A 25,801-nucleotide genomic window follows, 5' to 3' on the forward strand; every position below is an offset into this window, starting at 1 on the left:
TCTGTAAGGGCACATGCTTCATTCACATATGGCAACTTGAGTATGACCCAAACCTGTACACGTGTAATCAACATACCCTGGACGGCATGGTTTCATCACGGACATGATCCTTCTGCCTACCGCCCACCACCACCAGTCTACTGAACAGAAGAACTAGCCCATGGTAGATGTGCATCCAAAATTCAGAAACTAACAGAAAGGACTCTTGATGCTCCAAAAAGAGCAGTTCCCTTCCAGACCAAGTTTGAACATCCTGAAATATACTTACTTGACGTAAAAACGTACAACCAAGACATTCTCCACACTGAATTAGGCAAGTTTATTAGGCTCCTAATTTCCATGTCTAGAACGTGAACATGGATTTACATGCATTGTCTCATTTTGTGGATCTTACATGCATGGAGTCTTCAGTCAGCCGGGCCTCTGGTTCTATTTGTCAGTAATGTACAGTTAGCTCAATGTGAGTAGATGACAAACACAGAATGATACATAAGCCGTAGCAATAAATCCCACCCAGTCCCATTTACCTTTTTTTTTTCCAAAATCATATCACAACTCTCTCTTGTAAAAAATAAATTTCAGAACAAGGCATTTAATTCACTTTACTGAGAAAAATAAAGAAGATTCTATCATTTTGGAGCAATGAATGTCCAACTATGGCTGAAAGGTACACCCTGAGAATTAAATTATTTTAACGAACCCATTGAGGTTTATAAAGCTGTGTTAACCTAACGTCAGGAAGGGACACAAGATACAGGCACAAATGTCCCTGCTCATTTTGCTGTGCAATTCTCCAAGGACGCTGTGTTATAAACATCCTCATTGTCTTCAATGCTTGAAGCATCTGTAGAATCGGGATCGCTCACCACAATTCCCACAGAAGACAGACTGGTAATGAAGGCGTGCATCCGCTGGGCATAAATGTCCCTAATGTTAAAGTAAGGTAGCTCGTGACACTTCTCTGGTGGGTCCTCACTGCACTGGTCCACATCAATGTCCTTCTGCTTCTGGTAGTACTTGGAAAACTTGTTGAAGATAATGGTGATAGGGAGGGCCACCACCAAGATGCCACAGATGATGCACGTGCTGGCGATAAGCTTCCCAGCCAAGGTGACTGGGTGCGTGTCTCCATAGCCCACAGTGGTCATGCTGATGGTGGCCCACCACCAGCAGATGGGGATGCTGGTGAGGCTGGATGTCTGCTCGTCTTTCTCCACAGAGTAGATAAGCACAGAAAAGATGGAAATGCCCACAGAGAGAAAGAGAAGCAGGAGCCCAACTTCATGATAGCTGTGTCTCAGGGTGGCACCTAGAGACCGAAGTCCTACTGAGTGCCGGGCAAGCTTGAGGATTCGGAAAATCCTCATAAGCCTGAGGATCTGGACCACCTTGCCCATGTTTTCAATGTCCTCACTCTCTTCCTCCTTGGTGTCTACAGCCAAGGTGGCATAGAAGGGGATAATGGAGACGAAGTCAATTATGTTCAGAGGGTTTTTCCAGAATTTCTTTTGACAGGGAGCAGCAACCAGCCGGATGGCAAGCTCGCCAGTGAACCAAGCAATGCACGCGATCTCCACACCTTCCAGCACAGGGTCATCCACCTCTCCGTCCTCGTTCTGGAACTCTGACATGCTGTGCACACACATGGCCACAATGGAGGCCAGCACCACGCTCAAGGACGAGATGGCAATGAGCTTGGCAGACAGGCAGTAGGCTGGGTTTTCCATTCGAATCCAGATCTTCTTCCGGAGCTGACCAAATCGCAGCTTGTCAAACTTCTCCAGCTCCTTCTCAAACAGGGACGACTCTTCAAAGGAGGTGTCGGTACTCACGTCATTGCTCTTCTGGTCCCAGTCCTTCTCGTGGTTATCCTCCTTGCGTTCCTGGTAGCGATTACTGCAGCAGGAATCGATGAAGAGCTCGTTGATGCCCCAGTACTCGATCTCCTGGCAGAATGAGAATACGCACAGCTCCTCCATGACATGCAGCTTCCCCGTGTAATAAAAATTCAAAACGTATCTGAACAAGGAGGGGTTCCGATCAAAGTAGTACTCCTTATCGGCCACACTGTAGTCATCGCACAGCTCCAGGATGGCCTCTTCCGAGTGGCAGGTGAGCAGTTTTCCGAGTCTGGTGTGAGGAAACCGCAGGAGGGTGCTTTGGTCGACGGACTGCTTAAAGCCCCCCACGTTCAAGTTGACAAGTTCCTCGTCTTGTCCAGGGCGATGGAAAAACTCACCAAACACCATGGTGGATACAGGAGGCAGGGAGCTGGATGGGAAGGGAGATGAGGAAGTTCACGCTGCACCTGGAAGGAGCACAAGACGGCATTAGCGCTGCCCCGTTGTGCCTTGCCAAGCTTATTTTTAATCTGCCCTTTCCAGGATGATGGGCTACGTGAAGAGCAAAGCAGGAAATGGAATAAGAAGGAAAAAGCATTATGCATTTTAACCGGAAGAAAATGAACACAAAACAGATTGTTCTCCAAAAACTGGGGTTGATGGATCCATTTTTTAGGAAAAAGAAGACTGCCATCTAAGTTTGATGAACCTTTGTTCCTAGTTCTTTATTTTTTTTAAGCATACAAAATTTACCTCCAGGCCCCCAAAAAGCAACGCCTTGTGGATCACTTACACAATACAAGCATCCCCAGTCTCAACCACGAGGCTCCCGCATTTGGCAATGCTCAGTTCAAACGTGACAGGCTGGTTGCTGCCTGACTTGTAGCTCACCTCTCCCTGTGGCCAGGTCTCAGTCATGCACCCTCACAAACAGTTCTCTTCTCTGCTCTGACCCTCGCCCCCAACCCACACGTGACTGGGGGCTCAGCTCAGCTCTTATAAAAGATGTAGCTTTCCCCTTCTGCTCCCATGTTTCACTCCTTTAAGAGAAAGCCCCATTCCTACATTTGGATGTGGACAATCAAGAGCATATAATTATCTCCCTGTCCTTAAGTACCCTACATCTTAAAGATATAGTTACACTTCATGGGATAGTGTTTCAGGTACATCCACAGAGAAGACAGTGACTTGGGGAAACCTCTATAAGTTAATTGCACTATCAGTTTCCTCATACAAACACTCTCCTCTCTCTCCTGCTCCCTCCCCTCACAGACAGTTCCCCACACACTCCCAATTGCCCCATAGACACCCAGTCTATACTGGCCCAGCACATCTAGTTCTGACACTAATTAGGATGTACCAGATCCATTTCTCAGGGAGAAAGTAATAGCTTTGACTATCACCCAATACAATGATACTTCCTCAGAGCAAATGGTGCAGAAAAAAGAAAGGTAGGAGACTATCATATACTAAATTCCTACAGGGTACTATTAGATGCTTCGATAGACACAATGCCATTTAATCCTGCCAACACTTTACAGAATGTGTACAGAAAAATGGATGCTCAGAGAGGTTGAGTCAAAGATCACAGTATAGGTAAATGGTAGAGCCAGAATTTAAACCCAGGTTGGATTAATGCAAATCCATGCTACTCCCACTATATATACCCTCTCTTCCATCCACTTTCTTCCTTATTATAATCCAATAATGCAATGTGGGAAATGCTATAACAGAAATGAGTCAAGCATCTTTGGGCTTATTGAGAAAAGAGCAATGACCCTTGTCATTGGTTACATTTGGCTCAAACATTAACAGTTCAAGCAGAGTTGACCAAACAAGGGGAATGGGCATTCCCAACAGTGGGCACCAAGGGTTGGGCATAAGCAAGATTGGGAAGAATCTTGTATATCAGTCTACAGAGTCTGGACTTTACCTGTAAGCAAGACCACTAAACAATCTTTGTTTATTATTTATTTTTTATTTTTTTAATGTTTATCTATTTTGAGGCAGAGAAAGTCAGAGAGAGACAGAGAAAGACAGAGAATATCCCAAGCAGGTTCTGCACTGTCAGCACAGAGCCCAGTGCAGGGCTCGAACCCACAAACCATGATTTCATGACCTGACCTGAAATCAAGAGTCAGACACTTAACCGACTGAGCCATCCAGGTGCCCCTAAACAATCTTAATCAATGACTGGACACAGCTGTCTTTGCCAACGGTGACTTAGAAAGACCCCACTGACAGTGGAGCAGGGGTCTGCTTGGGGTGAAAGTTCAGGGCCAAAGAGACAGGGCTACAACAGAACAGGTGAGAGGAAGGGAGAAGACCCCAACTCACATAGTGGTGGTGTGTGTAAAGAGGAAGTGACAAAAATCAAGGAAAGTTTATAATGTCAAATCAGCAGTAATTGGTGATTAATTTGAAAGAAAAAAAAAGGACAGGAAATTAGAAAAGCAAAAAGAGAATGTGTTTTCTACTCTGCAGTAAGTGGGTGATACGGGGACACTACTAGAGGAGGCAAAAAGATCAGGAAGGAATTTCTTGCCCCTTGTGTTTACGAAAAGCCAAGGCTGTGGGTGAGACAAGAGACTCCTCCTTTGAAAAGGATGCACCAGAGAACACAGCCTTAAAGTCCAGCCTTCTGCCATCCAGCCCAGGAGGAAGCCTACAGTCATAAAGTAGGCATGGGCATCCGCTCTCGAGACACTAACCGAATGTGCTCCCATGAGTGTGTTCCCATGAAACCAGAGACCGCAGCATAGCTTGACATGCCATTTAATAGATTTGCTGACCTCTTCAAAATACTTGGGTTTTTTCTGCCTCTGCTTTCTATTTTTAGTTAGATATCTTCTTTGAAGGGCCTAAATCAGAGCTCCTGGCTTGGTCCAAATATTTATGGAACTTCAGATGTCTAACAGCAGGCTTGTGCTCATGGCAAGTATAGTAGTAAAACGTTCCAAGGACCTAGTTTTAGCTAAGCTGGCACTAAGACTTTAATGGACATTTTCTTCGGGTGGCTTATTTTTCATCTCTTTGGCTATTCTGGAAAGCCCCAGCAATAGAATGCCAGGGTCTGCCTTCATGACACACGTGCATAAGCCGGTCTCAGGGGTGTGTCATCCACTTCCCGATCATTCCGCGGGCACTTTTCTACAGGACCCTGTTATCACCCTTGATGCCAGTCTTCCCATCCTGTTCTCCTCGCTTTGCATTCGCTCTGTGCTGGTGAAAGAGAGCCCTTCGTGAGGCCCACTCATGCCTCAAAGTCTGATCATTAAACCAACACACATCATAAAAGAAGGGGCTCCTGTTGGGGGCTTTCGAGACAGAGGAAAAGGGAAGCATCTCCAGATCAGGTCCAATGCTTGAGCTCAGAGGGCAACCTAAGATGTCCCAGGACACAGAGGCCAGAGGACAGGGTTGTTTTCCTTGGCTGTGTCCATCCCACAGCAGCCAACAGGGGGCAGGGAAGAAAGAGTTCTCACCTTACCTTCTGTAGCTAGGCTCCCTGGCATGCAGACAGTCCCTTGCCAATCACAAACATCCCTTCTGTCATTTGTCCCTCACTACTACTCTGGGATTTTGCCAATGAGGAGGCAGGATCAGAAGAGATAAGTAGGCATAATGCAGCTATTAAGGGTTAGAACAGAGGCACAAGCTGGGGTTCCTTACACCAATTCCAGGGCTTTCTACAGCACTCTGCCTCACACATCTAAAGCAACATAAAGAAAGGCAGATACTGAACATCATTATTTCCAAGTTTCCTATTTCAGATCAGCATCTATTTAACAGCCATTCATTTACTCCTACCCAGAACACATTCACCAGATCAAAGGTATATTTACACATATCTATGTACATTTATGATTAATATAAATTATACATTTCTAATTTATTTATAGATGTAAATGTATACATTTATTTATAGATGTAAACATATATACATTTATCTGTATTTATAAATACATAAACTTTAAATACATTAAAGCATTTTCTTTATGCATGTCCATGTGATCTATAATCCAAAAATTGGCCTGCATCCTCTATTAATGAGTCTGTGGGGAAGTGGGTGAGGAGGGGTGGGCGATGCAAAATGAAGGGGAACCCTTTTGGAGGAGAATTTGACAAGATGTAGCAAAACTGTACAGGCATTTACCCTTTGCCCCAGCAATCTCTCTTCTAGAAATCTCTCCCAAAGAGAAACAGACAAAAATTAAAAACACGTGCATAACTGGAAACAATCCAAACAGCCATCAATAGAAGATTGGCCAAATAAACTACGGTCTCTCTCCCTCTCCTCTCTCTCTCTGTCTCTCTCTCTCTGTCTCTCTCTCTCTTTGTCTCTCTCTCTCTCTCTCTCTCTCTCTCTCTCTCTCTCTCTCTATATATATATATATATATATATATATATATGCAATGGAGTGATTTCTAGGATATATTATTTAAGTAAAGGGAAAATATGTGTGTGTACGTACATATACATGCATATACACATACATACGAACACACACACACGCATGTACACACATGCTTATGTAAAGAAAAAGAAATAGCAAAAGGATAAACCAAAAATGAAAAAAGTGCCTCCCTATATGGGGAGAGAGGGAACAGGATATAGGGCACAGTGTTGGAAGCTGGACTTGGAACTGTGTAAATATTTTACATAATTATGAAACAAAATTAAATTTAAAAAAGACAATCCTTAAAAATTTAACTTTACTGTATATCAAGTTGGTCAGTAACTTCAGAGAGATAAATTATTCCAAGTTTTTTTTTCATTTGTTTATTTACTTTTGAGAAAACGCAAGCAGGGGAGAGGCAGAAAGAGGGGGGCAGAGGATCCAAAGCAGGCTCTGCGCTGAGAGGCGGACAGCAGAGAGCCTAATGTGGGGCTCAAAATCATGAACTGCGAGATCACGACCTGAGCCAGGTCAGACCTTCAACCAACTGAGCCACCCAGGTGCCCCTCGAGGTTTTCTAAATTTAATTTAATTTCAATAATCTGACTGTACATCCATAGTAGTATACACCATAGGACAAATATAGTATAGAAATCTTAAAATATTTTTAGTATTCATGTTGGTATAATTATTCTGAAATTTTATGTATATACACATAGGTTAAAGCAAGTAAATTATTATGTTAATATCATTATCCCCCAAGATTTTGAGGGCAAAATAAAAGAAATATAAATATAAAATCAAAGAAATGAAATAAAAACCCAATGATCCTAAATCTGAACTAGAAATATCATTATGGACTGATAATTTAATTTTTCTTAAAAGAAAATCTTATTTGCACTGAAAAAACCTACAACAGAATGACTATCTCCAGTGGATGCTCTGAAGCATCACTTATATTTCCCCTTTAGAATTAAAACACTCATTCTCACACTTGCTCGAAGTGTTAATAGCTAAAGGGCTCTCAGTTAAGTCCCTCTTTGGGAATCACCCTCAGCCAAAGAGAGCTGCCTTGCCCAAGGTCACACTCTTTCCCCAGGCAAGTTCACATCCAGTGGCTTATGTATGGGGAAGCTACAACGACCCAGCACCTTTTTCTCAAGGTGGGCACCCGAGTTCCAGAGTTCCCATAGGATCAGCTAAGATTTCTGTCACAACTTCATCCCAGTTCAACGCCTCTCCTTGCCCAACCCTACTTCCTTCAATTCCCACTAGTATTTGTCCCAAGGGAACGTCCCAACAAACTTTCTGCACATAAATTTCTGTCTTAGTCTATTTCCCTGGGAACCCAACTGAAGACACCAAGTCAAGAGCAATGAACATCTCGAGTTTGTGCAGATTGAGGCATCAAAATACAATTTCTCACTAAAATAACAAGGGCTTCTTGGAGAAATAGCCAATCCCAGGTCTGGGGTAAGAAATACACAAAATAAGCCTGGACTATCTTGTTACATTAGAAAGCAAGGAACAGAAGGACAAGGGAAGGGAAGGACAAGGGAATATTCAAAGGGACTCAGGACCAACTGGAGACTCACACTGGCCAAAGATTTGTGCATCAAAAAGAAAAAAATCTCCAATAGACTGAAACACATCAAGTACGTTAAAATCCCCGAGTTCATAATAATATTTTTTAAGAAAGAAAGAAAGAATACATTGGTCACCTTTGAAGGGTACTAAAGTACCAACTCGTTACTCTGGAATGTGAGACAAAAAAGAAAATCAAACATTTATCTTGTTTTCCTGCATGAATTATACCTTAGGAGAACGATATAGTAGTTAAAGAGGGAATTTTTCCTTATAAAAATATTCCAACAATTCAAAAACAATTGTAACAGAAACAATTAAAATAGTACACTAGAAAATGTTTATTTAGATTGAAAAACACAGTTTGAAAGTAAAAGCATGAAAACAGTAACCAAAAGAAAGCAGGAGTGGCTATACTGATAACCACACAAAATTTAAGACAAAAATTGTTACCAAAGACAAAGAGCATTATATAAAAATAAAACAGTCAATTGATCAAGAAAACATAAAAATGACAAATATGGATGTACCCGGCAATAGAGCCCAAAAATACTATCTCTATTTGTAGATGACATGATTATGTCATATAGAAAATCTTACAGAATACACACAAAAAATGTATTAGAACTAATAAATAAATTCAGCAATGTTGCAGAATATGAAGTCAATATACAAAAATCCATTGTATTTCTGTACACTAGCAATAAGTAAACAGAAATATGAAATTTAAAAAACAGTTCCATTTATAGTAGCATCACAAAGTTATTATTTAGCAATAAATTTAACAAAAGTGGTACAAATTTGTGCCCAAACTACAAAATATTGTTGAAAGAAATTAAACAAAAATAAATGTACAGACATCCCCATATAGCAGTACTCCCCAAATTAATCTATAGATTGAACACAATTGCCATCAAAATATTAGCTGCCTTTTCTTTTCAGAAATTGACAGACAAGCTGATTCTAAAATTCATATGGAAGTGCAAGAAACCCAGAATAGTCAAACAATCTTGAAAAAGAAGAACAAAGTCAGGAAACTCATACTTCATGATTTCAAAAATTGCTACAAAGCTACAGTAATCAAGACAGGGTAGAATTGGCATAGGATAGAGAGGGAGATCAACAGAGCAGAATTAAGAATCCAGAAATACATCCATATCTACTGTCAACTGATTTTCAACAAGGATGTCAAGAGAATTCAATGGGGAAAGAACAGACTTTTCAATAATTGGCACTGGGACAATTGGACAGCCACATGCAAAAGAATAAAATTGGATGCCTACCTCACACCATATACAAAAGTTAATGAATCAGTGGATCAGAAACCTAAATATAGGTGCCAAAACTATAAAACGCTCATAAGAAAATACAAGCATAAATCTTTGTGAGCTTGGATTAAAGTGACTTCTTAGCTATGACACCAAAAGCATAATAAGAGGAAAAATAGGTAAAGTGACTTCAAAAGTAAAAATTTTGTGTTTCAAAGGACACTATCAAGTCAAAGGACAAGAATCAAGAAAATGAAAAGACAACCCACATGATGTGAAAAAATATTCACAAATAAATTATCAATAACGATCTAGTATCCAGAATAAAGAGCTCTTACAACTCAATAATAAAAAGCCATATAACTTACTTTCAAATGGGCAAAGGATTTCTTCAATAGACATTTCTCTGAAGATATACAAATAGCCAAAATGTCCATGAAGAGACGGAAAATCATTCGTCATTAGTGAAATGCCAATTAAAAACACGAGATAACACTTGACACTACTAGGATGGCTAAAATAAAAAAGTAATAATAATACAAGCATTTTAGCATAATGCAAGTGTTAATGAGGATGTGGAGAAACTGGAACCCTCATGCATTACCAGGGGTAATGTAAAATGTGCAGCCATTTTGGAAAAGAGTTTAGCCCATTTCTGAAAAAGTTAAACATAGAATTACCATATGATCCAACAATTCCACTCCTAAGTATATTTATAAAGGAACTGAAAACATATGTACAAACAAAACATATACACTAATGCTCATAGCAGCATTATTGATAATAGCCAAAGAGGGAAAACTACCCAAAAGTCCATATCCATTAATTGATGAATGGATAAACAAAATGGTCTATCCATTCAATGGAATATTATTTGGCCATAAAAAGGAATGAATTACTGATACTACAACATATTTTGCTGTAGATAATAATGTTTTGAAAACATTATTCTAATGAAAGAAGCCAGACCAAAACAGGCTACATATTGTACGATTCCATTTATATGAAATATCCAGAGTAAGCAAACCCATAGAGACAGAAAGCAAATTAGTGGTTGCCAGGGGCTGGGAGGAAGAGAGATACGGTGTGAGTGCTAATAGGTATGTGTTTCTTTTGGGGGTGATAAAAATGTTCTGGAATTAGATGACTGTACAACCTTATGAATATACTAAGAACACCCCAATTATGTATTTTAAAAAGGTAAGTTGTATCGTAAATGAAGTATATCTCAATAAAACTGTTCTTTAAAATAGGGTTCCATCTAATGGAGAAGGAATGATAGAATTAAAATCTCCCTATTTCACAAGGTCATCATGAAATGACAGTTCTGGGTTGCTAACACCCAAATAAAAAGCTGGTGGGGAACTTTACCACAGCTACATCAGAATGGCAATACCTGAGCTCACTGATCAAGCCCGAAGTAACAGAAAGAAACAAGACACAATGTGCCTCATGATGGAAGTACATACACAATTCTGCAGTATTTCAACAACAGCAACAACAACAAATCAGGCCTGAATTTTATTGAGAGTCTAGATCTGCCACTTGAAATCACATGGAGATTTCAGGGGAACATGTGCGGTGAGTGACACAGCGAAATCTAGACTGTGGGAAACTGTACAGACAAATGGCACAGACCAGATAAGCGACATATCAAACAGATCCAATGTGTGGGCTTTGTATGACTCCCGATTTTAACAGGCCAAATGCTTAAAAAAATATGAAAAACAGGGACGTTTGAGTACCAACTAGATACGTGATCATATAAAAGAATGATTGTTAATTTCTCAATGTGCTGATGGTATTGTAAGTATGCTTTTCAAAAGAACCCTTATCTTTTGAAAGTATGTATTACAATTTTATGGATAAAATTATACATTTGAGATTCATTTCAAAATAATCCATGGGGAGTGACAGAGTCGAGAGGGGTGGGGGGTGGGGGAGGTGTATTTTACTCATACAAGATATGGCCATGGATTGATCATTGCTGCAGTTGTGTGAAGGGTACAGGAGTTCAATGTAGTATTCTCCCTATTTTGGTACATGTTAAAATTCTCCATCAAAAATGTTTCAAGAAAAATTTACCACGCACCTTTTTGGGCCATGTACTGTGTAGTAAGTGCTTTCATACACACTATTGGTTACCCTTGAATTCCCAGCAACTCATGCAGTACCCGGGCACTAGGAGGGAATGAGGAAGTGTCATGGAATGAATGAAGAACCTCCTTGAATTCTCTAACAGTCCTTAGTGGTAGATCTTATATCCCACGTTGCAAATAGGGACACCTGAGATGCAGAGTTTGGTCAACATTATCCAGCTTTTGTGTGGCAGACTCTTTCCACTATGCCTCAGACATGAGTATTTAAATTTAAGTGGGAGGCAGGAGGGACTGGCTGACTTTTAAATTCACAGAGTTTTTTATCATCCTCCTTAAAGAATGCTATACTCCTTACTGGGGGATTTGGTATAAGCATACCGAGGACACATGGAGTCTCCAATCAGGCACATCTGGGAGCACAAAAGGCATTTGGCAGCAAAGTTGAAAAATCAACTGCTATTTTTGTCCTCTTTCTCAAGAAGATCATTGGCTTCTGTATCGCTCCCCCTGCCTACTACTAACCCAAGCTACTCATGGTGAGAACATTATCTACTGTATTTGGCTACCTTGTGCCTCTCGGTGTTTACAGGATGGAAAAGAAAGAAAAAGATGTCAAAAATCCAAGATATCCACTGAAGCTTACAAGAAAACCTGCATTGATCTTCTCTCCAAGTGGCACCCTGTAAAAGGCTTTTCAAAGCCATTAACCTCTTACTCACCTCTTCTTAGTCCACTTCCCTCTTTTTTTGCTTTATGCTCTCAAACTCACTTAAAAAATACTCTCAGAACAGAGTCTTTTCAAGGCTGACAAATACACATGCACACAAGTGCATGAGTGGCTTTGATAATGCTCTTGCTTTGCTCGGAAAAATAACAAAAGCATAACAAACACAAGTCGGTATTTTTATGGGGCAGAACAACTTTTTTCAATCAATCCCACAAAAGTAAAGAAAAACCTAGATTCCTTCTGCCCTCCCACTTGTCCAAAATCTATGTTAAATCCTCCTATCAAATTAAAGCAAATAGGGCATTTTTCAGAATTAATACTGCCATCTTTTTGGAACATTCTTTTAAGAGCTGCATTTTATCCCATTAAATATAAAAGAAAAATCACTAATTTTAAAAAAAAATTTTTTTTTTTATCTTGAGAGAGAGAGAGAGCAGGGGAGGGGCAGAGAGCGAGGAAAAGAATCCCAAGCAGGCTCCGAACTTTCAGCGCAGAGCCCAATGTGGGGCTTGAACTCACGTACCACGAGATCATGACCTGAGCCAAAATCAAGAGTCGGATGCTTGAAAGACTGAGCCACCCAGAAGCCCTAAAAATCACTAATGTTTTTTAAAAGGTTAGGTCCTGCTAACTCATATTTCTGCCCATGGCATGTGAGAATATTCCAAATAAAACCAAGCAGATGTAAACAGAATTAGAAACCTAAAGTCAATCCACACCCATGAATGGAGGTATCCTCCCCAGGCACCTTCGCTGACCTTCGCTGATCTTCTCTTCCAGCAAGCTCCCTGTGTACTGGTGTGGGTAACATGTAAGGAAAAGAACATCGGTAATAGATAATGGGCCAGAGAAGATAAGAGGGCATGGTCAAATGTCAGTGGCATTGCATAGCCCACCCTATGTGGATTTGGGAATGGAAATGCTAGGGTTCCTTGCTTTAGGCCCTCGTGACTCAGTGTTGTTAGAACCAGTAAAATAGTGCAATTCTGAAAAACAAATAGCTACTTCTGAGACATCTAGAAGGTCATGCCCAGAGCCAGTGTATAGAATACATGAAATTTCAAAGAGCTTTCTGGAAGCGAGGCAGCTCCCTCCACCTGGAACAGTCCTCTTAGAACTGTATTCATTCCATCTGGACCTCTAGTTAGTGTGGCTGCTCCTCTCCAGGGATCCTGTAACTCATACAGCTCATCTCCAAGCAGAGGCTGCTCAGAAGACTGAGTGATTTAGTGAGACAAGTGGCCAGAAATCTGTCCTATTTGTAAAAAGCGAAGAATCACAGATGAAAGATTTTCAACGTGGACTAGGAAAAATGTGGACGGACAACAAGACAGGAGCCTATCAACAGTCACGTTATGTGGAGGAACCCACACACTAGTGGTTATACTGGTGAAGTTCTGGAGTCCAGGGGGGTAGTTCTGGAGAATCTGAACACACCTGAGCCAAATTAATAGGTCCCCTCCACCCACTTCCTCATCCCCTCACCTTACAACAGCCCGCAGGGCACTATTATTTTAGCATCCACCACAAGACAGTATAATGTTTTCACAGCTCTCCTCACCACCACAGACCTGACCATGGCTGTCACTAGACCCTAAGCTCTTCCATGGAAGGAATCATGTATTGCCACCTCTACAGTCTCAGCCGTTTATGCTAATTTCTGCCCATGGTCTAGTGAAAGATACTCTTTTATCTGGAAGAATTAAAAGGCTATCACTGTTTTCGTCAAAGAGCTAGCAGAATGACCTACACCAGACAAGGTGAAATGAAATGCTTCCAGCAGCCAAACAAGTAAGTTCAACAAATAAAGTGGGCTGGTTGGGACTGTGGTGAACTCTCCAGGACATTGCTGTCCATTGTCCTTTGTGGAAGCAGAGGGCTGGTGCTCCAGGAGAACCCAGAAATCCCGATTTTTATGAGGGATAGCTCAAGTTTTATTAGACTTGATCCAACATGTTCCCAACGTTATGTGGCTCACACAAAATGTGTCTCCATGCCAGCTACTTCCGATAAGCCCCCAATCTGCAGCCTGACCCAGACTTACCAACCCAACTCCACAGTCCAGTTTAAACCAGACTGACTTAAATGGACACAAATGGAATTTTATCTCAATAATACTAGTGCTACTTCCTCATGTCTGAACTATCAATGTCAAAAGGGCAGATGGGCAATGTGGGCTACGGATTCTTCCAGAGCTGCCTTCGTGCATCCCCCAAAAGAATCCAACCTATTTCCTCCCAGGCTGGCTCTCTCCTTTCCTCCTTCGGTCACGTGCCCCAATTGCCGGTGAATTTGAGTCAGAATAGTCTCCCTGGTGTCTAACCTTCATTTCTGTCACTATATTGTAAGGCTCATTCTGCCCTCCCTTTGATAAGTAAGGGGGCCAGAGAAGAATATCAGTGGAAGCTCTTACCTTTGTGGTGTTGATGTCACACTCTCTGCCCTCATCCTGTCCAGTGGAATGTCCATCATCATCCAAGAAGCTCCGCCCTTCTTCCCTCACAGGAATGTGTGGTGTGCGCAGGCATTTAGTGGCCAAAAAGAAGGGAAGAATCTTGTTCTCTGGTTGTAAGGGCCAAAGCAATCACTGGGAAATCACTCTCACCTGCCAAAGAAACCATAGGTCAAGTTTTGGCTCCAAGGAAGAAACACACCCAACATGTTCTATCTCAAACTCAGCAATCTGGGCGTTTTACTGATTAAACCTATATCTTACAAGCCCGTCTCATCTTAGGAAGTGGGTGGTCTTCTCCCCACCACGGAACCATCATCACTCCCACTGGACACATGGATAGAGAGGCATCATCCTCCCAGGACCAGACTCACAATTGCTCTCAGGCTCACAGACTCTCAGATCTTGACTGTAGTGGACACTTGGGACTCTCCACAGACCCCAAAGCCAATAAAACCTCCAAAGATAACACGAGGCACTAGAGACAGGGCTGCGGTCATTCACCTCCCACACATAATTTCTTCTGGGAGCATTATTTCCCTAGCTAATTCATCAAGGATATACTTATAAGCCTCTAAATGAATACATTTTAATCCATTTCAGAGACCCAGTTCTGAGTGTGACTGCCCTAATAGAATTAACAGTGCTGCTCTAATTTGAAATCAATTTCAAAGACTGGCCAAATTCGATTTTGCTTTATTTGTCCATTGTTGTATTTCACAGATCAGAAAGGACTACACAAGCTAGATCAGAGTCCTCCAGTTAAAACGTGTGTGTGCGTGTGTGTGTGTGTGCATGTGCGTGTGTATGTGTGTGCGTGTGCGTGGGGGGGGGGCGGGTAAATTTGTATCAAAACAAAAGGACAAATTTACATTTCTCTCTCTGAATAAATTAAAGAAACCACAAAAATGTCCAGTTCCCAACAAGGTAAGCTGTGCCTCATGTTGATACATTCCCATAGATTTATACTAGGATCTAAGCATCCATCCATTGATTTTCATGTTTTCAGATCAATGATATGTCCTACACGGGGCAGGGGGGGGGGGGGGGCAGGAGGCCAGGGGGGACAGGGGCGAGGTGGGGAGGAAGAAGAAAAGATTGATTCCCAGCTTCAGAAAGAAAATGAACTAAGTGCCTCCAGCTACATCAGTCATCAAACAAGCATTCATTATAGTTTAAGATCTGCCTGGAATTATCCTAGGCACTGGGATTACAAACAAGATGCAGTGGCTGCCCCTCCTCCCCACCCCCCAGGAGCTCCCAGGCCCAGAACCAAATGTAATAAACAAGTAATGGTGTCCCACCAACATCAAGGGGGCAATGGTGAGGGAGCAAAGCAGGAACACACCAGTCCCAACAATGGCCAGAGCAACGCTTCGGTGTGTTTTCACCTCTAATAAAGATAACAAGGAAAGACCCAGAAAAAAAAATGCAGCTCTACCCAAAGGGAATTTCTGAGATGGGACTCTTAGCAGAAGAGGTAGGGAAATCTCAACAGGGATAAATAATATCAATTCAGGAGCTAAAATCTGTCCTTCTCCTCCTCCTCCTCCCCCTCCTCCTCCTCCTCCTCCCCCTCCTCCTCCTTCTCCTCTTCTTCCATGGCCCCCCAGCAACACATCACTGGGTCAACCTCAGATATTTGTGTTCCACTAAAATGCTGCTCTCCCTTTTTTAAAGGGTACAGCACACACATACAGTCTTTCCTTTGCCTACCAGATGCCTTTCCAAATGTAGCACATTTTAAGGGAAGGTAAGATTAATCTGGCTGGGAGATAATTAATTAACTGCAAACCGCTTTGATGTGACTATATTAATTACTGAAGAGAAAAAATTAACAGCACTTCTAAGAAACCCCAAGCATTGCTGAGCATTGGCTCATCACAGAAGGGCTGGCCCAGGGACAGACTGTGAGGTGAGCCAAGTGTATCTTTTTTACAGAAACTGGTACCTAGTGGGGCCCTCCATCAATGTCTGATAAATTACTAACGTCCCGGGCTGCCTTTTCTCTTTCCCTACCCAAACTCAGAATTCTAGTGTTCTGCTTCATTTCCCATCACTATGACTCCTGTCAAAAAAACAAGAACAAAAACAAAAAACAAAACTGGAGTTTTGGAAAAGATATACCAGTCAATACCTCTCAGTGTGAATTTATGCCAATTCACTCTCCTCCTAGGGCATTCACATTCTAAGGGTGACCTTTCCCTTCTAAAATGATAACCAGCACTTTCTGAGTCCAGTGCAACATGCCAGGAACCTCCCAGGAGTTTCACACACGTATCACCTTAACCACCGTAAGTGTTAATTGTTGTGACTCCCCTTTTATAGGTAGGACACCGAGGCTCAGGGAAGCTATTTGTCCAAATGCCAGAGCCAGGATTCAAACTCAGGTAAGTCTGCCTGATGTCAATCAGCATAGAAAATCAAGATCCACATCCAGTGGTCAGGGAAAGTGAAGGACTGGGAGAAGTGGGTAAAACATGGCCCAAACCAGCAGGATTTGGGAAAGAAAAATGTGTGCGCCCAACACATTCTCCCCTTCCTGCTTAACAGCCCCACCAAATGGTTCTATCCTCCATGTTCCTACCACCTCTGTCAGAGCCTAACTGTTCAAAAGAAGAGAGTATTGTTTGTGACTTAGCACTGAAGCAGGTTTCTGACTTTGGTGAGTGATTCAGCAGGATTGGGGCAAAACACATCAAGCTCGCTCAGGCATTGCTCGCCTCTGTAGAACTCTCTTCGCAGTAAAAAGGGAGATCCTCTCCAGCATCCTTGTGATAGACCCTCCAGCTCACCTAGATTTCCTGGTGGGTTGACCACAGCACTCAGAAATATACAAAATGACTTTCTCCATTATGTAGAGGGAAAAAGTGAAGATCAACTCTTCCATCATCCAGAGAGCTGACATCCAGTCTTGGAACAAAACGAGGAAAATCACATGGACAAGCAGACAGTGCACAGGGGTAATAATAGCTCCCTATGCCCTTCTCTTAAGACTCAAATTAATCTATAAAATCAGTGCCTGAGAGATAAAAGCAGACATTCCAAGTGTCACTGCTGGATAGGTCTGTGTCTTACGGACTTGCACAGAATCCTGAGCGTACCTGTTACTGCCCTGCTCCCATTCTTCTGAAATATTGTCGCCTCCGTGCTACCCACTAGCTGAGAAGCCTCCAGTTAAGGACAGTGTTAAAATATCAGTCTTCATATTAATTATCCCTGTTACACAACGGTGGTTGACACATTTTTATTGAACCAATTCCTCTCCCCCACGGCAATGAGACTAAAGAGTAAATTAATTAAAAGAATCAATATGGATAAGGAAAGGCAGTTGGTCAGCAAGGGAAGCAGAGGAGGAAAGTGTGAAAGATCAAAGTTGGTTGCCGAGAGCCATCCCAGCACTTTCTAAAGGAGGTGTAATCCTGAAGATGTGGCACATTCCAGCCCCGATGGGCACATCTCGCATGGATTTTTAAGTGTCTAGACCTAGAGTTTCAGCTATCATTAGATACCCCAAACCCTCTCCTTTTCAGATTCTAGGCTCCCTGAGGCACCTCCTGGCCATTTCAGTTCCCAGGCACCTTGCCAACGGAGAGCATATGAGCTATGCTGCCAACAACCGTGTCCACTCTATCCGCCGGTTTTATCTATTAGTGGAACGTAATAAGGTGGGAAGAGGTTTATTCACTCAGTTTTCTGTGAGTTCCTATGAGAGTCAATCTGCTAGAGTCTGGTACTCTGAAAGCGAGTTTCTGAAGTTGCCGGGCTGAGAGAGAGCTTGACCTTGACCTGTGATAAGGTCACCAGGTAAAGAGCACCATCAAGCACCATCCTGACAGCCAGCCAGCTTCCCTGGAGACATCCTGACCTTGCAAACTTCTACAGAGTTTATTCACCCTCAACGCTACTGACATTTTGAGGCCAGGTAACCCTCCTGTGGGGGGCTGTGTCATGTACTTTATGATATTTAGCAGAATCCTTGGCCTCTACCCACTAGACACCAGGAGCACATCTCACTTTCCCCTAAGGTCGTGACAACCAAAATTGTCAAATGTCCCCCGGAGAGCAAAACCATCCCCAGTTGTGAACCCCTGCTCTAAGGAGACCTCAGACACCTGTCTGGAAGCTGGGAGTTCAGAAAGCTCAGAATGGCAGATGGTACTAATACTTTGCTGACAGGGGCCAGGGATATTCCCCAGACACTTGTTCTTTTAGAATTCAGTCATGGCATTTCTGGTGTCAGACAAGCGAAACTTTGCAAGTGAGCAAAGATAAAAGGAGGGTTAACCTTTTGTTGAAACTCGAAGCATGCTTCGGGCAATTGGAGTCTGGAGTAAAGGTTAGTGATTTTCTCTGAGAATCTATATGATATTTGCTAACATTTTGGGGGGTAGAACTGACACACAGCACAATGCATTAATATAGTTGGAAAGATGGCTTACTACAGCTCTTCGCAGGTACGGGTCCTCCCGCTGACCAGACCCACTCCTTTGTTTTTTTAAATGTTTATTTATTTTTGAGAGAGAGAGAAAGACAGAGATCAAGCACAGGAGAGGCAGAGACAGAAGGGTGCAGGCAGTTCAAAGCAGGCTCTATGCTGACAACAGAGAGCCCAACGCAGGGCGCAAACTCACGAACAGTGAGATCATGACCTGAGCCAAAGTCAGAAGCTGAACCAATGGAACCACCCAGGTGCCCCTGACCAAACCCACTCCTGACCAAAGCTCCAATCTTGGAAACTCATCAATGTCCCAGGAAAAGTGCAAATACATGTTAGTTTTATAGTCTCACCACTATTTATCAATCACAGACTAATTTTCAATAAGATCTAAGAGTAATGAAATAATAGGAATAATAACAAAAGGTGAAATTCGATGCTACTCCTATCTTGATTAGCTAATGAGAGTTGTGGTCTGGGGTTTTGCTTAAATAAAATTAAGATATCACAATCAGTCTGAAATCAGATTTAGTGTCCCAGAAAAATTGTAGTTATATTTAAATCCTATAATCCAAAGAAATCAGAATAATACAACACTTTCCAGTTCATTCAGACAGCAGATTACTAACAATATCCCTGACTTACTTAGTTTTTCCAAATTATCAAATTTCAAGATATACATTAATATGAGAAATCCTTGAATTAACGAACACTTTTTAAAAATTTTGCTGTGTCCCAAGAAGAAAGTGAAAACTTCTCAGGGTCTAATACATTCAGGGATTAAAAATAAATTTATAAAAAATAAGAATGAAAATAAATTTATACAAGTTCTGGTCTTCAGGGAGGAAACCAGTAAGTGCCTTCCAAAGCAAAGGCTCTAAATTGTACTTGAAAAGTTAATATAAATGATATTTTCTTGGCCATCCAGAATGAGCAAATGCAATACCATCTCCAGAAATCCCTAAGGCTTGAAGCACGGGTAACTAAATACCACTTTCCTCTTCTCGGGTTTTATGTTCCTAGACAACCCTCCCTGGGGAACAGAGGGAGCCAGCAGGCTGCTGCTGAGTCACTGAGTCACCTCCAAAGGCAATCTTCAGAACGGAGAGTAAGGAAAAGCCCTGTGGAAGGGTGTGCACTTCAAAAGGGGGAGAGAAATCTCATGGTCACTGATCCCAGCAAGGTCATCCCCATGTGTTAACAGGGCTCTGGGACCACCCTGAGTGGCCCATATGGCTGCCACTATTCCACCAGACACCCCCACTTGCAGATACCCCCTAAAGTACAACTGGCTGAAATCTGGGGCTCAGGCTGCAGCCAGGTAACAGGCAGGCAAATCAGCCCACCCAGGGGCTTTAGGCCCTGTGCTCTGTCTCATTCGTCCCCATGTTTTCAATGGCTGATGCATCAAGTGTCTGCACTAACACAGTGACAAAAAGAGCAACTCAAAGCAAGCAGTTCTGTAGCGTAGAGAGGGAGAAACATAGCATACCAGGATAATTGTGATTGGAAACAGGTAAACGGAAACCTTCTGGAGGACACTGTAGCAATTGTGTATTACAAAACTGTGGTTCCACCTCTGAGAATGTATCCTGAGGGAATGAATTAGACAAGTGTGCAAGGATGGGTATCCAAGGATGTTCACTGCATCAGTGGTTACTCATAAGCGTAAAAATTCGAAGGCAAGCTAAACGTCCATCAACAGGGAAATAGATTAGGAGGTAGCCATGTAATGCTAGTCTGTGGCCATTAAAAACACCAAAATCATAATAATGGAAGGAGGTCCCGTATACTGAATCAGGTGTCTCAACACCTCTGAGTGTTTGCACGTCTGAACCCATTTAATCCTCATGACACTTGAACAGGTAGTATTTTTATTGGATTCATTTTACAGATGGAGAAACTGGTAGATAGAGAAATTAACTAACTCTCCAGGGTCAACAGCTAAGTGATAGCCTCATGGTTTGAATCTGAGCAATAACACTCTAAAGCCATCCTGTTAACTGCAATCAATGCTCTACTACCTCTAGATTCATGAGAAAATCATCAAAATATGCCAAGTAAAAAAGAGAAAAATAATTATAATACAATATATGGCATGATCTGATCCTTATAAAATATGTCTAACTTTACAAAGTGAAAAAAAATAATCTATAAGAATATACACTAAAATGTTAAATGCATTCTCTCTGGGTGATAGAATTCAGGGTGATTTTTGCTTTCTACTCCGTACCTCTCAACATTGTGTGACTTTCTTTGCAAGCATTAAGAAACACTTGTGTAAACAGTCATTTCTATTTGGAAAATAAACAATTGAAAGTAGGCTTAGGCAGGACTTGGGGAAAGGAAGGGGGGTGGACATCAAGTGAACGTACAGGCTTGGCGGAGGTGGGACCCTCGGCCGATGGACTCCTTGTGAGAATCATAAGCTTCTGCCATAGATCCACATCTGCTTTGTGGCCGGCACTGTCCCAGGGACTACAGAAATCAAAGGACAACATGACTCTTGCCCTCAGAGCTTAGAGTTGCTTAGAAGCGGTTACAGGAGGGTACGTAGGTAAATAAATAAGTGTAGTACAGGCGGGAGATGTCAGGTACCCTGAAGAGAGGTACCAAGAAGATTCCATGGAAATTCAGAGAAGGTAATGGGTCCCTCTGGGATCGGGAGGTAGGGAGAATGACAGGAATGGGTGGCATTTGAGCTGAGCCTTGAGAGTGGGGTCAGACATAAACAAGTAAAGGAGACAAGTAAGTGTAAAAAGGCCGTTCTCCAAGGAGAGGAAGGAACATACGCAAAGCCGCGGGACTGGAAAGCTTGTGTTACACACAGAGAGCAGAAAATAGTCGAGTCTGGCTAATGGAGCCCTATGACCTAGAGCTATTCATATAGAATATAAAGAACTCTACCTGCACTACCCACACCTTTGTGAGCCAGGAATCACCAAGGTGAGTGATATCCTTTAGGAAAGGAGAAAGGATTACAGGTGACCTTACAGAAAATCTGCTGAAACAGGGACCATAACTCAGGTCTCCTGAACTATTTAGCCACAAGGAACCAGTCAGGGAGACATAAAAAAACAAAAACAAAAACAAAAACAAAAAAACCTCTTGGAGTTATCGTTGTTCCCAGAACATCTCAAAAATTAGAGGCTGGTGTTGGGTACAGCAATCCACCGGCAACTGCAGCGATCAAAGGTGGCAAAGAGTGAACCCCAGTAGTGTCTATGGAAGCACAGACTGATCAGGCCAGAAACGTGGGCAACATTCCATGAATTCACCCACTTCTCTTTTGCACCTCCACTTAACAGAGCAGGAAAGCAGGGGTCGGTAGGGAGAATTCAAGAGGTCCTTGGATTTAGACAGGGGGTGGCAAAAAATCTTGATTTTTCACTGAAGTTAGTAATCCCCCCCTTAAAAATGCAGGCAGTGGCCCAGGGCAATAAGAGCAGTACCAGTGACTTCACCCCACTAGAAATTCCAGATAATTCTGTATCACAGCAGAATTGTTGCAGGCCTCAGAAAATAATCACATAAGTTCATTGTTTCTTTGAAATCACAGTAGTAACAGACCAACTGCTAGGTCATCCTTAAGGAGCTGATAAAGAAGCACACATATCACTAAATCATAAGGTGGTTTAACTGTTTTGGTAACTGTATGCATTTCCATACAATTGGGTTCCTTTATAGTCTGTGGCTCTTATTTTTTGTATCTGAAAGCACTGTTCTGAAAAGTGGTCCCTAGGCTCCCAGACTGCCAAAGGGGTCCCTGGCACAAAAAGGATTAAGACTCCATTAGCTAGAGATCCTGTTAAAATGTACATCACACCATGTACTCCTGTGTTCAACTCTTCAGTGACTCCCATCTTGCTCAGAGCAAAAGCTCCCTTCCTCCATTTTATTTATCTGATTTCACCTCCTTCTCCTTTCTCTCTTTCATTCCCCTTGGCGTACTGGTGTCCATGCTATTCTTTAATCATTCCTGCCTCAGGGCCTTTGCACTGGTTGATCTCTGTCCCTGGAATGCTCTATCCACAGGGGATTGTATGGCTTCCCCACTCTCTTCAGGCCTGGACTCAAATACCTTCCAAATGAGCCCTTCCTCAGTTACCCTACCTAAAATACCCCTCAACGAAACTCCTATCCCCCCACTCCTTGCTATATTTTTTCTCCTTAGCATTTATCACTCCCTAAAATAGACTTAAAGACATATACTCTGTTTTTTTTTATCATATTTATTATTTATTCCCCCACTCAGATATGAGCTCAGTGCAAGCAGGACTTTTTATGTCTTAAATACCACCATAACCCAAGTGCCTATAACCTCGTCTGACACACAGTAGGTTCTTAAAAATGATTTGTTGAATTCATTAGTTAGCATTTGTCACATAGCTTGGCTACTGGCTGCTTCTATCCTATGTCGAATTTTAATGTCTGTCTGTCTACTGTGCTATTGGGAGAAAAGAAAAATCACAGCAAATGTGTTTCTGAAGTTGTGGTCACCACAGAAGAAAGGCAGCTGATTTATCAGCCACTGCAGAAGGAGATGCATTTTCTTCCTTAATAAAAAGGGTTTTCATCAAAGGCGAGATAGACAAGTTCACACACACACACACACACACACACACACACACAATAGGTTATCAGATCAAGTTATATCATAAAACAAATACAAAAAAGTAAATGGGAAAATTGGCACATGGCATACAACCAATAAAAGGCCCGTGAACCCAAGCTGCCAGAGAAGTGATGCTAGTTGATAAGACCATCACACAGATTCCACCTGGCAAACGGCAGGAGGAAATGGACAGCATACAAACACATGAGTAAATGCAGGCAGTAAGTCACCACATGGACACTGCTCAACTTAGCCAGCTCTGCTGAAACGCACAGGGGCCCCTTTTAAGGCACTATTACTCAGACTAGCAAAAATGCAGGTAGCCCTGGGAAGATCTGCGGCTGGCAGGGCAGCCTTCACAGACGTACAAAGCACCTCATTCCGTTCCACCCCCTGGAGCACTCTGTTTCGGTAAGAACAACCAAAGCAAAGCCTGGATTCCTTGTAGTTCCAAAATGTGAGTCGAGGACAGAGAAAGTACTATTTTATATCACAAACATCCTTATATGCTCAGCTCACTCACATACTGAAAAATAAAACTCTCCCAACCCCAACTGCCCTTCACAACACAGCTTCTTAAAATCATCGTTTACACTCACCCTTCCTTCCTCTTGTGCAATTCTTGCCCTGACACTCCACGAAGTGTTGTTTTTTTTAATTTTTTTTTTTAACGTTTATTTATTTTTGAGACAGAGAGAGACAGAGCATGAACGGGGGAGGGTCAGAGAGAGGGAGACACAGAATCTGAAACAGGCTCCAGGCTCTAAGCTGTCAGCACAGAGCCCGACGCGGGGCTCGAACTCACGGACTGTGAGATCATGACCTGAGCCGAAGCTGGCCACTCAACCGACTGAGCCACCCAGGCGCCCCTCCACGAAGTGTTTTTGCTGAGGGCACCTCTGGTTGACTTCTGCACCAGACCTCCATGTCCAAGGCATGTGTCACTGTCCACTTCCCACCTCCCAGCCACCTCCCGGCCCCAGTTCACTGGTGCCACTTGTCTGACTACTCATTCTTGGCTTCCTGTGGCACACCGGCTTCACCTTCCCAAACCTTAAATCTGGGGTCACAGAATAAAATACCTGCAGGGGCCAGGTGCCTGAAATGAAAAAAAAGAGGACATCCGGCCACGGTGACAAGCTGCAGAGCACCGGCCCTGCTGAAAGGGGACTGCTGTCCCTTGTTTGTGCACATCAGGTAGTCGGATTGCCCAGTTTGCCAAGAACACCCACAAATCTTGTTTTTATGTGAACTTTCCCAATTTTCTAAATGTTGGCAACTATTGGTTTTAATGTTTTACTGCTGTGAGCCAAATCAAACAAATCTGTAGCCGGATACAATCTGCAGGCCTCAGATTTGGGTCACTGCAGCCCCAGGGGCTCCTCGTATCCCTCTACTCTCCCTGGGAATTGCATTATCTCCAACCCGGATCTCCCCACTACATTTCAAACTCTTGTAACTGCCTACTGGACGTGTCCATTAGAATGTCCCATTGGGACCTTAAAATAAACATGTCCACACTTCCCTTCATCCTCTATTCCCCAACATTTCTCAAATTCCTTTCCTTTCCTTGTCCCTCCCGCCTCTGCTTTAATTCAGACACTCAGTATTTTTCCATGGTTTATTACAATACATTTCTTAGTATCTTCCCTGCCTTAGACCTCCCCCCATCCCCTACCTTTTTGTCCATCTCAAGTTCACACTACCTTCTAAAATGTGCAGGCTTAAAGTCCTCTGATAGCTCCCTTGCCCTTCAGAATAAACTCTGGTTCCAGATTGCTTGAGTCTGAATCCCAGCTTCAACAGCACTAGCTGCGCAACCTTGAGCAAATCACTGAAGTTCTCTGAGCCTCTGTTTTTTCATTTGTGAAACATGGATACTAAGTATCACACACCACATAGAGCCATCATGAAGTTTTAAAATGAGAATAAGGGCACCTGGGTTGCTCGGTTGGTTGAGGATCCGACTTCAGCTCAGGTCATGATCTCACGGTTCATGGGCTCGAGCCCCACATCGGGCTTTGTGCTGACAGCATGGAGCCTGCTTTGGATTCTCTGTCTCCCTCTCTCTCTCCCCTTCCCCGCTCACGCATGTGTACATGCTCTCTCTTTCTCTCTCTCTCTCTCAAAAATAAACATTTAAAAAAGAAAGAAAATCTTTAAAAATGAGATAATAAAAATAAAGCTGTCTGTGCTTAGTACATAGTAAGTGCTCAATCAAATGTTAGCTGTCATTATGTTTCCTCATCCATCATCCTCACATTCCACAACCCAACTCAACTCTAGGACTATAAAGAATTACCTGAAATTCTCCAAAAGTACCCCCGACTTCTCACTTATCTATCTGCTCAGAATGCCCTTCAAGACTCATATTCTC

The 25,801-nt window shown here is 42.5% G+C and overlaps 1 protein-coding gene across 1 annotated transcript in view; it reads right to left on the minus strand.

Annotated features, from left to right (window-relative positions):
- Window positions 1-308: 308 nt before the first annotated feature.
- KCNS3 (potassium voltage-gated channel modifier subfamily S member 3) overlaps window positions 309-25,801 on the minus strand; it is a 38,772-nt gene continuing 13,279 nt past the window's right edge. Inside the window, exons 2-3 of the mRNA XM_042979804.1 lie at window positions 14,333-14,524; window positions 309-2,308 (exon numbers count right to left, since the gene is read on the minus strand). Of these exons, the coding sequence (XP_042835738.1) occupies window positions 774-2,249 (1,476 nt within the window). The 5' untranslated portion in view covers window positions 2,250-2,308; window positions 14,333-14,524 and the 3' untranslated portion in view covers window positions 309-773. The remainder of the gene's footprint in view (window positions 2,309-14,332; window positions 14,525-25,801) is intronic.

This window comes from Panthera tigris, chromosome A3, assembly GCF_018350195.1.
Source record: "Panthera tigris isolate Pti1 chromosome A3, P.tigris_Pti1_mat1.1, whole genome shotgun sequence".
In the NCBI taxonomy this organism is placed as follows: Eukaryota; Metazoa; Chordata; class Mammalia; order Carnivora; family Felidae; genus Panthera; species Panthera tigris.